The sequence below is a fragment of the Pelodiscus sinensis genome, unplaced genomic scaffold (assembly GCF_049634645.1).
Source record: "Pelodiscus sinensis isolate JC-2024 unplaced genomic scaffold, ASM4963464v1 ctg43, whole genome shotgun sequence".
In the NCBI taxonomy this organism is placed as follows: domain Eukaryota; kingdom Metazoa; phylum Chordata; order Testudines; family Trionychidae; genus Pelodiscus; species Pelodiscus sinensis.
The window spans coordinates 54,375-66,957 of NW_027465835.1; the positions used below are offsets into that span (position 1 = coordinate 54,375).

Sequence of the window (12,583 nt, forward strand, 5' to 3'; positions counted from 1 at the left end):
ACTTTACAGTTAGTGTATTTTCAGAAAATGCATGTGTAAAATCAAGTAAGCTCAGGTGGAGGCTTTTTTATGCAACAGTGGGTGCCTGCTTTGAAATGTACAAGAGTCTCCAGCAGGGGCAACAGTGTGATCGTACTGAATCGCAGGGATCCTTCTGATCTCTTTCTGCTTTGACATCAGATACAGACACAAGCAGTCTGCCCAATGCATCTCTACTAGCAGCCTGAAGGACCATTCCTTCCTGCTAACCAGAGAAGGGTGGCCATCAGAGTTATAGTTGTTTAACATTTATTCTCACACTACCCATTAAGCACGTTACATAAAACATTATAAAACTCTGGTCTACACTGGCAGGGTTACTTTAGCACCCGGGGGAGCTTTGGGAGATCAGGTGCTTGCATTTGTTACTCTTCACCTATATTTCCAACAGCTGCTTCTGTCTCTCTCATCCCCTTTAAAGGATCTGAGCTTAGACAGTCCTGGCAGCAGTTGCCAGGCATTGGGACAACAGGGGTACTTGGCAAGGCTAACACCAGTGCTGCACCCGCCAGTGCGTGCTGCCTCTCACACAGCTGGGCCTGCACTGACCAGGCTGCAGCTTGCCACGTCCCCAGTAGGGATGTTAAATTGTGGTTAATCAGCTAATTGAGTAGTCGATGGAATTTCCATTGACTACTTGATTAGTCAATAAGTGGGGGTGAGGCTCGCTACCCCTGCTGTGGCTCTTCAGTTTAAATGTAGTAGGAGCCAGTACTCCCTTACATCCCTAGTCCCCAGCTCTATTCCTGTTAGTGCTAAGGGGCCTGGCAGAGGCTCCTTAGCTGGAGCAGGGAGCCCAGAGGCCCTGTCACTAGAGACTGCTCTGGGGTGTATACAGGCCAGTGAGCGTGGGCTCTGGCTCTCCTCATGACTGCAGCCGTGTCACATTCCAAATGGAGGTGCTGTTCCAACAGCCCCGGGGCCTGCAGTCCATGTGTGCAGGTGAAGCAGAGCCTGGCTCTGGCCTCTGCAAGTCAGCAGCTGCCTCAAGGCACCTCACAGGCTCTGGGGTTTTCCTCTCCACTCCCAGCATGTGTCTGCTGGAGCTCTGATGCCACATGTCAGTTCCTCTTATGCCTGCAGAGGTGAGGGGGAAGTGGGTGCTGTTGTCTTGGGCTGGGTGTTTCCTTCGGGTCTCTGCCCTCCCTGGTAGCTTTGCTCTCAGCTCACAGGCATGCTGGTGAGAGGCAAGGTGTTTCCTTGTATGGATAGTGCACTGGGCGGGCAGGGGGATCTGGTTCACTGAGTGGGGGTGGAGGTAGGGGATCTCAATGAGGTGTTTCCCTGTGTGGATTATGCACTGGGGAGATCTAGGGGGGATCTGGCACCCCAGAAAGAGCAGAAGAGGAAAGGACTGAGGTTTGTGTGGGGGGCAGGGAATGAGAACTTCCCAGGATGCCCCACTCGGGTGCCCTTCACACGTGGCACTCTAGCCAACCACCTGCATAGCTTCATTGGAACCCTGGCTTAGGCAGTGATGTGTAAAAGGGAAGTCAAATCCCCCGGAGCCATTGATTCCCCTATGAGGGGCACGTACAATATACATACATTGCTAATGCTTAGATATATTTGCTATTTGTATAGGAGTAAGACATGACAAAGGTCAAGGCCTGTCACAGGTAATAACTTATAATAAGGAGACGAAGGGAAGTGAAACCAGTCTTCTGTTAAGTAGAGATATGGATAGATTCCACATCCTTTAAACTTGTGACCGGCTCAAGCAGGAAAGGAAAAAGGGAAGTATGGCTTGCCCATTGTTCAGCAAGTAGGCACTGTATTTAACCTCATTTGGAAAATCAACCTGACCTATAGGAATGCTAAATGTCAAAGATGAAGTAACCTATCATGTTAAGGCACCTAAACCAGGAAAGATGTGAACCCTATAAAAACCCCTGCCTGTGAGATGTTGGGGGTCGGCTCTGATTTGAACATTGAGTTCCTTAGCCTACCGTGGTTGCAACCAATAAACTTGAGTTGGACCCAGCCTGAAAGTGTGACTCTCTTCTTGGGGTAAATCAGACTAGCCTCCAAGGGGACGAAACCTTGCAATTTATGCAACAAATTGGCGACCACGAAGGGACATCCCTTGGACTACTCCGGAGTCGGACGACAAGATTCGCTGTAGGTGACCGTGAAGTGCGCACCGGACTGTTTGAGTCCGTCACGGCACCGAAAGCGTGAGTCGGGACATCCGGAAAGTTAAAGGAGTCTCTATTGAATGAGTCAACTAGGCTGTAAGGTCCGAAGAGAAGGCGCCGGGGCAGAGACAGAGTGAGTATACCGATAATTCCCTGTGTTTTGGGTAGTGTTGGTAATTCGAGAACTGTCCTTCGAGGACAGTAGGAACTTCGAATAAACACGGTGTATCCGGTAGGAAAACATGTATAGGGTAGGCGGGTCGCACCCGAATGGTAAAAGCCTCTGTAAGCCCCAGAAGGAACACCATGAACCCGTGGGTTGCGTGGGGAAGTTATGAGGAGTTAGGAAAACTCCAGTGGATTGCTTTTGTTTTTAGTAGGAGTACTCTTGTTCTTTGTTTTAATGATTTGTTGGAAACCTAAATTGTGAAACCACAGGTTTGTGTGTAAGCATGACTGTCGCTGACCAGGTCTGAGACTTAAGCTGACTCCAGCCGCCCCAAGAATCCTGCAAGGGGAAACCCGATGACCAGGATTTCTTGATTGCAAGGGGGGTCAGCCGAACCTCGTGACCCAGCGAGTCTCCAAGCCCCCTGTTTGTCTATATTTGTTGCTGTCTAATAGGCCCGTCTTAAGTGTCACGGCTCCACAAGGGCACACCGGTGTCTCTAGTGAGGCAGCCAAGCGCTGGACCCTCTCTGAGTTCGGACGCTAAAAGCTGGTGTGGTGTCATTCCATCGACACACGGAGCCGCGATAAAAGCTTGTTGACTGTGTATGTGTGTGTGCGCGCAATATATATAAATAGATAGATATGGGTTCGGGAAGTTCCCGGATAGAAAACTCCGCAACCCCATTGGGATGCATGTTACAGAATTTTAGTAATTTTAAAGGTGACTACAGAGTAAAAATGGCAAAAGATGAGTTAATTAAATTTTGTCAACTTGAGTGGCCTACTTTTGGTGTCGGATGGCCAGATACGGGCTCCTTTGATGTAAACCTGGTATCCCTAACACGTAGCGTTGTGACGCGGGATGGACAGTGGGATCACTTCCCATATATTGATTGTTGGTTATTCCACGTCCAGGATCGACCAAAATGGATATTAAAATGTAGTATGGGTGTGTGTAAGGTCATGGCTGCAAAGGCAAAGACCTTGAGAGGTAAAAGCCCTGAAATACTGGCTCCCTCTAGTGATGAGGAATTTGAGTCCTATGGAAAGAAGAGGAAAACCCCTTCTTCTTCAGGAGGGTCTAGCCCTATTAGAGAGAATGAGAATTGTTCCTCTCCTGCCACTTCAGGAGGAAACAGTAACTCTGAAATCATAAGTGAACTTACATCTGAAAAGTTACCCCCCCCTTATCAGACTCCTGCTGGTCCTGGATTCACTTCAGCCCCCCCTGCAGAGGCTGAAGTGAGGGGGGCTGAGCCAACAGGGTGGACTACTCAATTCGGGCAAAAAAAATACTTCTTGCGAAAAGGCCCATCAGATCCGGGATCATCATACCATCAGTACCCCCTTAGAGAAGTAATAGAGGAGGGAAGATAAGAGAGCGCAGAAGCAGATGGCAGTGCTGGCTGCAGCACTCTCCAGCAACCAGAGGCCGGACCATAAGGGGCCCCCTCAGAAAGGAAGGGGATGGGTAGCAGTTGATGAATGTGTGCACTGATGGGGAAAAAGGACATTGGAAGAGAGACTGCCCAAAAATTGAAGGCAAAGGGGAAGAAAAGACAACCGGAGAACCGCCAGATGCGGGCAGAATCCTCCGGAGAAGAATCTAGTTGAAGGGGACGGGAATCTAAGGCCACCACCCTACGAGCTAAAGCTCGAAAGGATCCCATGGTAAAAATAAGGGTGGGTGGCAGGGACTATGAGGCTCTGGTGGATATTGGAGCCACGTTCTCTATGATCCCCATAAAACCCCCTTCAGCTAAAGAAAGTGGAAAGCATGTGATGATAGAAGGAATTGAGGGAAAGAGAAGCAGGCTACCCGTATGTAGACCCCTCCTCACGAAGATTAGAAAAAATTATGTTAGAGCATGCCTTTGTTGTTTCATCTGCATGCCCAGTTGCCCTGCTAGAGCGAGATATGCTAATTAAGCTGCAAGCTGAAATTTTCTTCCGTAGTGATCAGAATGTAGTGCAGCTGCCGGTGAAACAGGGCTCAAATTACCAGATGGCTCTCTGTGCAGCTGAGATGCTGTTAGAGACAAAAGGGACTGAGGTCTTAGAAGGAGTCAATCCATGTGTTTAGGCAGATGAGACCCCTGCCCGAGAAAAGTTTGTGACTCCAGTAAGAATTCCTCTCATTGAAGGAGAAGGCTCTGTGGGTGTAAAGCCATATCCCCTGAGAGAGAAAAAAAAAGAGCCACCTGGATAGGCTTAAAGCCATTAATCGAACAATTCAAAAGATATGGCTAGGTAGTAGAAAGTTCCTCTCCCTTCAACACCCCTATTTTAGGGATGCCAAAACCGGATAGCGTCTCTTATAGACTCGTGCAAGACTTACGGGCAATAAATAAGAAAGTTCTTGTAGACCATCCTATGGTCCCCAACCCACACACTATCTTAACACAAATTCCAGCAGACACAACAGTGTTTACGGTATTAGACTTGAAAGATGCTTTCTTTTCTATACCTTTACACAAAAATAGTTGGAAATTATTTGCTTGTGAATGGGAAGACCCGGACACCCATCACAAAACCCAGCTGTTGTGGACTGTGTTGCCCCAGGGTTTTGTGTCATCCCCCCATATTTTTGGGACGACATTGCAAAAAGACTTAGAAGACTGGAGGGGGCAGCACCCTGAGGTAGCTCTCCTCCAGTATATTGATGATTTGTTGATTACCAGTCCTGATATGCAAAAGGGAAAAAGGGCAACGGAGCCCCTGTTGAATGCCCTAGGGAAGAAGGGATATAAAGTTTCACAAGAGAAGGCCCAAATATGCACCTTCCTAAGCTATGAGATTGAAAAGGGAATGCGGGCTTTGAGCAAGGATCGAATCTAAGCAACTTCAGGAAATTCTCAAGCCCTTCTTAGCAAATAGAAAATGACAGCCTCTACGGCTAGAAACGCAGGCAACCCAAAGATGTTTCACAACATATGAGTGGGGGCCATCCAGAGGAAAAAACATAACAAACAGTTAAAACCTTTCCCTCACACGCTGTTATAATTGGCTTGAGGGCGTGGGGGAAGGTAACTTAAAAGCCACCCAGATGTCAACCAGTAGAAATTGAATGTGAAGATGTAATCACTAAAAACTAAATCTGCCTTAACAAGGAGACACATTCTGCAACATAAATCTCCTTACAGAACATGAGCAAGTGATTCACCCCAGAGCCAGCAGCATAACTCAACTGCTGCAGCCTGGATGTTATGAAAATCATATACTGAAAAGAATTAGGAAGTGTGGGGGCTAATTAGAAAGCCCACTCTCCTTACCAAATTAATGCTAGACAAATCTGTGTAATTAAGAAAAGTCATTTAGCAGGATCAAGACAGATCATAAGGAAAAAAAAAAAAAAAAAAGAGCCCGGTCTGCAATACGAGAGGGAAACAGAACCATGCCACTGTTGGGGAGGGCTAGTAACTCTAAGGTAATTCAAGGGAGTGGAAGGTCACGAGTACCGATGAAGCGCTCTTGTTCTCAGAAAGTTGCAGCTCACTCGCACATGAAAATGGTAAGGAACTAGCTGTAACCTGTTCCCCTAGCAGATCTTAGGCAGTATTTTAAGTTATAATAGGCCACCCCGATGGGGGGGAAGAAATGTTTTCTTGTCTTTCAGATCATCAGAAAGCGCTGGCGCCAGTTGAAGAAAAACAACAACAAAATGCCATGGTTCTGTGTCATGACATGTGTTTGTGTTCTGTCCAAGTTTGTCTTGTGTGTCTTAATTGTAATACGTATTGCAAATGTTGTGAATAGAAAATTGTTTAGGCTAGGAGAATGTTAACAATGTCTCCACAGGTGAACAAAAAGAACTGGAAGGAAGCAAGGAGTACATCACGTGAACAGAAGGATGGGAGACAGGACTAGCTCCTTCCCACCAGACTAGTTTTGCTTTAATGGCCATTGCTAACTTGCCCTCATTTGGATATCATCAACCAGGACTTTAAGGACAAAATGGAGCCTCCCAGTTGTGCACCATGCCCTGAACAGGCCCCTGTTCCAGAACAAGGACAACTGTCACTGGTCCTTACCTTGATGATGTTCCACACTGGTACAGACCAGTTGTGTGCTAGACTGGTTAATCAAATTGGCAAATGCCTGATTAGGCAATGACAAGGCTTAGCAGATACCATCGCAGATTGGTTTGAGCCTGGTAACCCTATCAGCAACACTTATGTCATAGCCCAGAAATTGTATGAGAATCCAGACTTGTAAATGCAGTAATATCCAGTGCCCGTAAAGGCCTACACACCAGCCAAGCTAATCAATTGATCCTAAATAGTTTGAAGGATCTGTCCAGCTCTGTAGACCTAACCTGATGTTTGGACCAGAAACTAATTGGATTAGAAGTAAAATAAAGAAATTAGAAGGCCAGTATTGAAGAATAAGGTAAGCTTTAGCCACTACCACTTAGTTCTTATGGTGGTGAGTCCCCAATCTCCCTTGTGCCTACCCATTGGAGTAGGGAAAGAGAGAATCCATGAGGACCCAAAGGCCCACCTGGACAGGGCATAGTACAACCATTTGTTTTTGGTCCCTCTGAGGATTCCTCACTCAGATCAGATCAGAATGGTAACCTCCCTGCTTGTACCAAAGCAAGGGCATATAGATAGAATAGAAGGCATTGCTTATTCTGAAGGTGTGGGAGCCTCCCTATACCCAGGGATTGTTGCACCCACTTTGATAAGGAAATCTTATGTACCTGCCCATTTAACATCATGACGAATCTGCCTAGGCTTGATGTGGTTGTCATAGAAAAACAAATGAACATCGAGCTGGTCCAAATGAACGGTACCTACTGGTGTTTGACTACCCAGACAGATCACTCCATCCTGCCCCTCTGTATATCCATCTGTGTGCATAACAGTCCCTCATCAAGCGGCCTAACCGTCAATAGAATGTGGACATATCGCACTTTGGTAGTGGAGATAACTACACATGAGATGCTGAGTGGCATGGCGGAAGTAAGTACCAAGAGGAGGGTTTACTGGCCCTGCAGGCAAAGATCAAGAAGTTGGTGGCCAATGCCCAAAGATATATCGGGGCTGGCCGTCTGAGGTACACACAGATAGGGAAACACCGTGGACCATGCCAAACACCTATCTCTGCAGCACTCAACCAGGCAGTAGAAGTCAAACCTATAATCATGGGCAGTGCCAGTAAGGCGACGAAATATCTTGGGGATGGATTTGAATAGTGTTTGCCAAATTATGTAGAGAGTTTTGATTTTAACATTTATAATAATGATAGTGCTGTACCAGCACTTCCAGAGTAAATTAAAATCCCTTAAATTGTTGTATTTAACCTAGTAGATTAAGAAGAACCCCAAAGTCAAGAGAAAAGAACTATAGGAGTAAACTGAGGCAGTCCATGGTATCTTGCTAAGGACTGACAAACTCAAATAATTAAGTCAGCCTGAGAAGCGTATGCTACAGCAGTAACTGCGACCCTGGTTCCCCTGGCAACCACATGCCAAAAAGGCCTCACTTTGATAAGGCCGGTATCAAGCAACCGCGTGGGATTGTTTTTATGGTTTGCTTTATTCCTAGGAAATAACCTTGGTTCCAAAAGAGCTAGCTGGCTTTTGGCTCAGAGAATAAAGACTCTTATGTCCATCAGTGCTGTGAAGTGCCAAGAACTGACTGTTAGCCAATGCTTCCCATTGCAAAATGATCCTACCCCGACTGCTGATAAGCCTCTCTCCCTTCTGGTCCTGCTTTCCCACCTGTTGGACACCAGAAGAATCGAAATATTACAGGGTGATGTGCTAGTAACCTCTCCCCTGCATGATGCTGAACCACGACTGTTTCAAAGAAAAAGAGGAAAACTCTTGTTGTGCTATGTTGGTACACATTCCTGTTTAGTTTTGTTTTGTTGTGATTAGATTATGCTTAATGCCCTGTTTTATACCTTGTATAATTGCCTCTATATGTCGCACTGTATTGACTACTGTCAACCGTGAAATGCTTGTACATTACCAAAGATTAGCCAAAGAAGAAACTGATGAGGTATAAGAAAGAGAAAGCCTCTTGAGGGGGGAATTGATGTGTAAAAGGGAAGTCAAATCCCCCGGAGCCATTGATTCCCCTATGAGGGGCACGTACAATATACATACATTGCTAATGCTTAGATATATTTGCTATTTGTATAGGAGTAAGACATGACAAAGGTCAAGGCCTGTCACAGGTAATAACTTATAATAAGGAGACGAAGGGAAGTGAAACCAGTCTTCTGTTAAGTAGAGATATGGATAGATTCCACATCCTTTAAACTTGTGACCGGCTCAAGCAGGAAAGGAAAAAGGGAAGTATGGCTTGCCCATTGTTCAGCAAGTAGGCACTGTATTTAACCTCATTTGGAAAATCAACCTGACCTATAGGAATGCTAAATGTCAAAGATGAAGTAACCTATCATGTTAAGGCACCTAAACCAGGAAAGATGTGAACCCTATAAAAACCCCTGCCTGTGAGATGTTGGGGGTCGGCTCTGATTTGAACATTGAGTTCCTTAGCCTACCGTGGTTGCAACCAATAAACTTGAGTTGGACCCAGCCTGAAAGTGTGACTCTCTTCTTGGGGTAAATCAGACTAGCCTCCAAGGGGACGAAACCTTGCAATTTATGCAACAGCAGTGTGAGTGCCAGAGTGGTGGGCATGCCACACTAGTGCTCTGCAGATGTTCCCCAGCTCAGTGCCCCCTGGAGACTAGCAGGATGGTAGCTGCTGCCCCTGTCATTGGAAGCATCCAGGCTGGGGGCTTCCTTGTCTGTGACCCTCTCTTTGGTGCCCATTACTGCTCTGTAGACACTGCAATGACTAGCAGAGCATGCCCATTCCTTCCCCAAGAGAGGAGCCCAAGCTGTCGCCAGCCCCTTCTCACTCCTCTGCTCCTGCCTGCTGCCAATCCCAGATCTGGGAGAAGTATCCTCTACCTTAGACGCACACACTAGGCCCCCAAGCAGCACCCAGGCCACCAAGTTGTGCCCATTCCCCTGCAGGCACCTTGTGAGGCAGCCATCATTCCTGGTTTCCCCTGTTCTTGCTGTGGGGGTTTCCCAGCCTTAGACTGGGGGCCAATGCTCCCAGAGGTGTAAGATTGGCTTCTGGCTGCTGTCTCCCCCTCCCATTTGCTCTGTTCCGCATGCTACTCTGCTGCCTGGCTCTCTTCTTCCCAGTGAGCCCCAGCTACCAGCCATGTCTCCAGGGGCCACTGCTGTTTGAAAGCTGCTGGCTCCAAGAGACACGATGAGGGACTTGCTTACTCCTTGGGTACTTGATTGCAGGGACAAAAGTCTGAGCACAGTCATTTGTGCTGCCCAGACATGGGGCCTAGCAAGGGCCACTTGGAATAGGAGGCCATAAATGGCCAAATTCCTCTGGGAAGTAAATGGCTAGATCGCCCCACCCCAGGGACAACCTTCCCCATGTGAGTTTCCTTCCTCCCATTCCTTTCCTTCTCCTGCTGCAGAGGCCGTGAATCATTTACCCTGGAGACAGCAACCCAGCCGGGGGTGGGAGGGAGAGTGGGGAGGAAGCAGAATAGCCTGGGGAAGAACAGAGTGGCTATGTCTAGACTGGCATGATTTTCCGGAAATGCTTTTAACGGAAAAGTTTTCCATTAAAAGCATTTTCAGAACAGAGTGTCTAGATTGGCAGGACGCTTTTTTGCGGAAAAGCGTCCGTAGCCAATCTAGACGTGCTTTTCCGCAAAAAAGCCCTGATCACCATTTTTGCGATCAGGGCTTTTTTTGTGCAAATCTGAGCTGTCTACACTTGCCCTTTTGCGCAAAAGTTTTGCGCAAAAGGGACTTTTGCCTGAACGGGAGCAGCATAGTATTTGCACAAGAAGCACTGATTTCAGACAGTAGGAAGTCAGTGTTCTTGCAGAAATTCAAGCGGCCAGTGTAGACAGCTGGCACGTTTTTCTGGAAAAGTGGCTGATTTTCTGGAAAAACTAGCCAGTCTAGACACAGCCAGGGGGTACTCCCAAGGGCTGGCAGGAGAGACTGTGAAGGAAGCAATACTGGAGCTGGTTCTCCGCATCCAAACAGAAATCCCCACTCCTGTGGCATGGGCAGTGGAGCCCCAGGTGGGACAGGGTAGCTGTGCTTCTGGGCCGTGCTCCTGTACCATCCAAAATTTGCCTTCTCTCCTGTCTAGGTGAATAACTGCACCGACGTTGTATTCGAGGCCAGGGATGAGCAGCAGCTGAGTTCCTGGACAGCAGCAATCAAAGAATGCCTGGCCCAAGGGTAAGGGCTGAGTGAGGGTGCTTGCATGGGCAGCTGCTGGGGGACCCCATTCCAGGTGGTACTGGGAACATCTGGCTCTGGGCACTTACATTCAGTGCATGAGATTCCCTCCTGGGGTACGTCTACACTACAGCGCTAATTCAAACTAACGCATCTAGAACTAAAAACTAGTTTGAATTAGCGTTTTGCTAATTCGAACTAGCACGTCCACATTAAGTGGACCCTGAACAGGGCTTAAGGCTGGCCGGAAGCAGTGCTGGCAGGGCATCAGAGGAGGACTTAGAGCGTGGAGATGCTGTCTCAGGCTAGCCGAGGGCTGCGCTTAAAGGGTCCCGACCCCCACCCCGGACAGACAGTTCTCAGGGGTGCCCCGCTTGCAAAGCAGTCCTGGCTTGGAGTGCCCGGAGTACCCACACTGGGCACATCACACCACTCGGCCATCAGCCCGGCTGCACTTGCCACAGGCTGCCATCTGGGGAGAGGGGGCAATTGGGGGGCTGCAGGAGAGCTTCCACCCCCAGAAACCCTCAGAGCCAGCCCAGTCCTCCCCATCGGGGGCTCGTACCCCATTCCTCCCTCACCTCCTTCCACTTACCCTCCCTAGCCCCTTTTCTTGATGTACAAAATAAAGGACAATTGTGTTCAAAAATGGAATCTGTCTTTATTGAACAAAACTGGGGGAGACTGGGAAAAGGAGGTGGGAGAGGGGAAGAGAGAGGCTGGGAGAGGGGAGGGCAACTACAATGATCAGGGGTTGGGAACAGGTCCCATATGAAGAGAGGCTAAAGAGATTGGGACTTTTCAGCTTAGAAAAGAGGAGACAGAGGGGGGACAGGATAGAGGTCTCTAAAAGCAGGCGTTGGGTGGAGAGGGTGCATCCAGAAAAGTTCTTCATTAGTTCCCATAAAGAAGGACTAGAGGACACCAAAGGAAAGGAATGGGTAGCAGGCTTCAAACTAGTAACAGAAAGTTGTTCTTCACAAAGCACAGAGTCAACCTGTGGAACTCCTTGCTGCAGGAGGCTGTGAAGGCTACAACTAGAACAGAGTTTAAAGGGAAGTGAGATCAAGTCATGGAGGTTGGGTCCATGGAGTGGTATTAGCCAGGGGGTAGGAGTGGTGTCCCTGCCCAAGGTTTGTGGAAGGCTGGAGAGGGATGGCACGAGACAAATGGCTTGGTCACTGTCTTCGGTCCATCCCCTCCAGGGTCCCTAGGGTTGGCCGCTGTTGGCAGACAGGCTACTGGGCTAGATGGACCTTTGGTCTGACCCAGGACGGCCATTGTAAGCTCAGGGCTCAGGGTTGGGGGTCTCAGTGGACCCCCTTGATTTTCATGCACACCTGCTCCTGGGTGGCCAGGCTGGCAGCTCTCCTGCCCTAGCTGGCCACGTTCCTGTGCCTAGTGCCGAGATCGTGGACGAGGTCCACAATATCCACACTAGCCCAGGCGGGTGCCCGCCTCATGCGGTCTCGGGCAAGCTCCCGGGAGCCGCCAGCCTGGTCCCAGGAAGAGGGGGAGGGCTGGGGGGCATCGGGTGGGTGGCTCGATCCGTGCCAGGTGCAGGGTCTGCTGGCTGGGTGCTGGCAGGCTTGCACCTGGCACGGGCACCGTAGCCAGCCCGTGCCCCTTTAAGGGGTCCGGGGCCGGGAGGGGGGCAGACGAGTTTCCCTGGTGGTGCCCAGAGTGGCCACCAGGGCAAGCTGGGGAGGGCTAGCCTCCCACTAGTTCGAATTAAGGGGCTACACACCCCTCAATTCGAACTAGCTAGTTCGAACTAGGCTTAATCTTCGTGGAATGAGGTTTACCTAGTTCGAACTAAGCGCTCCGTTAGTTCGAATTAAATCCGAACTAACGGAGCGCTAGTGTAGCGCCTATCAAAGTTAGTTCGAACTAACGTCCGTTAGTTCGAACTAACTTTGTAGTGTAGACATACCCCTGGGGGCTTGGCCCCAGCCTGAGACTCCACTGGGCTTCATCTGGGCAC

The 12,583-nt window shown here is 48.8% G+C and overlaps 1 protein-coding gene across 1 annotated transcript in view; it reads left to right on the top strand.

The window, feature by feature from the left end:
* The window catches only part of LOC106731741 (SH2B adapter protein 3-like), a 41,461-nt gene that overhangs the window by 10,926 nt on the left and 17,952 nt on the right, over positions 1-12,583 (top strand). The window contains exon 5 of the mRNA XM_075914765.1: positions 10,508-10,599. Within this exon, the coding sequence (XP_075770880.1) occupies positions 10,508-10,599 (92 nt within the window). The remainder of the gene's footprint in view (positions 1-10,507; positions 10,600-12,583) is intronic.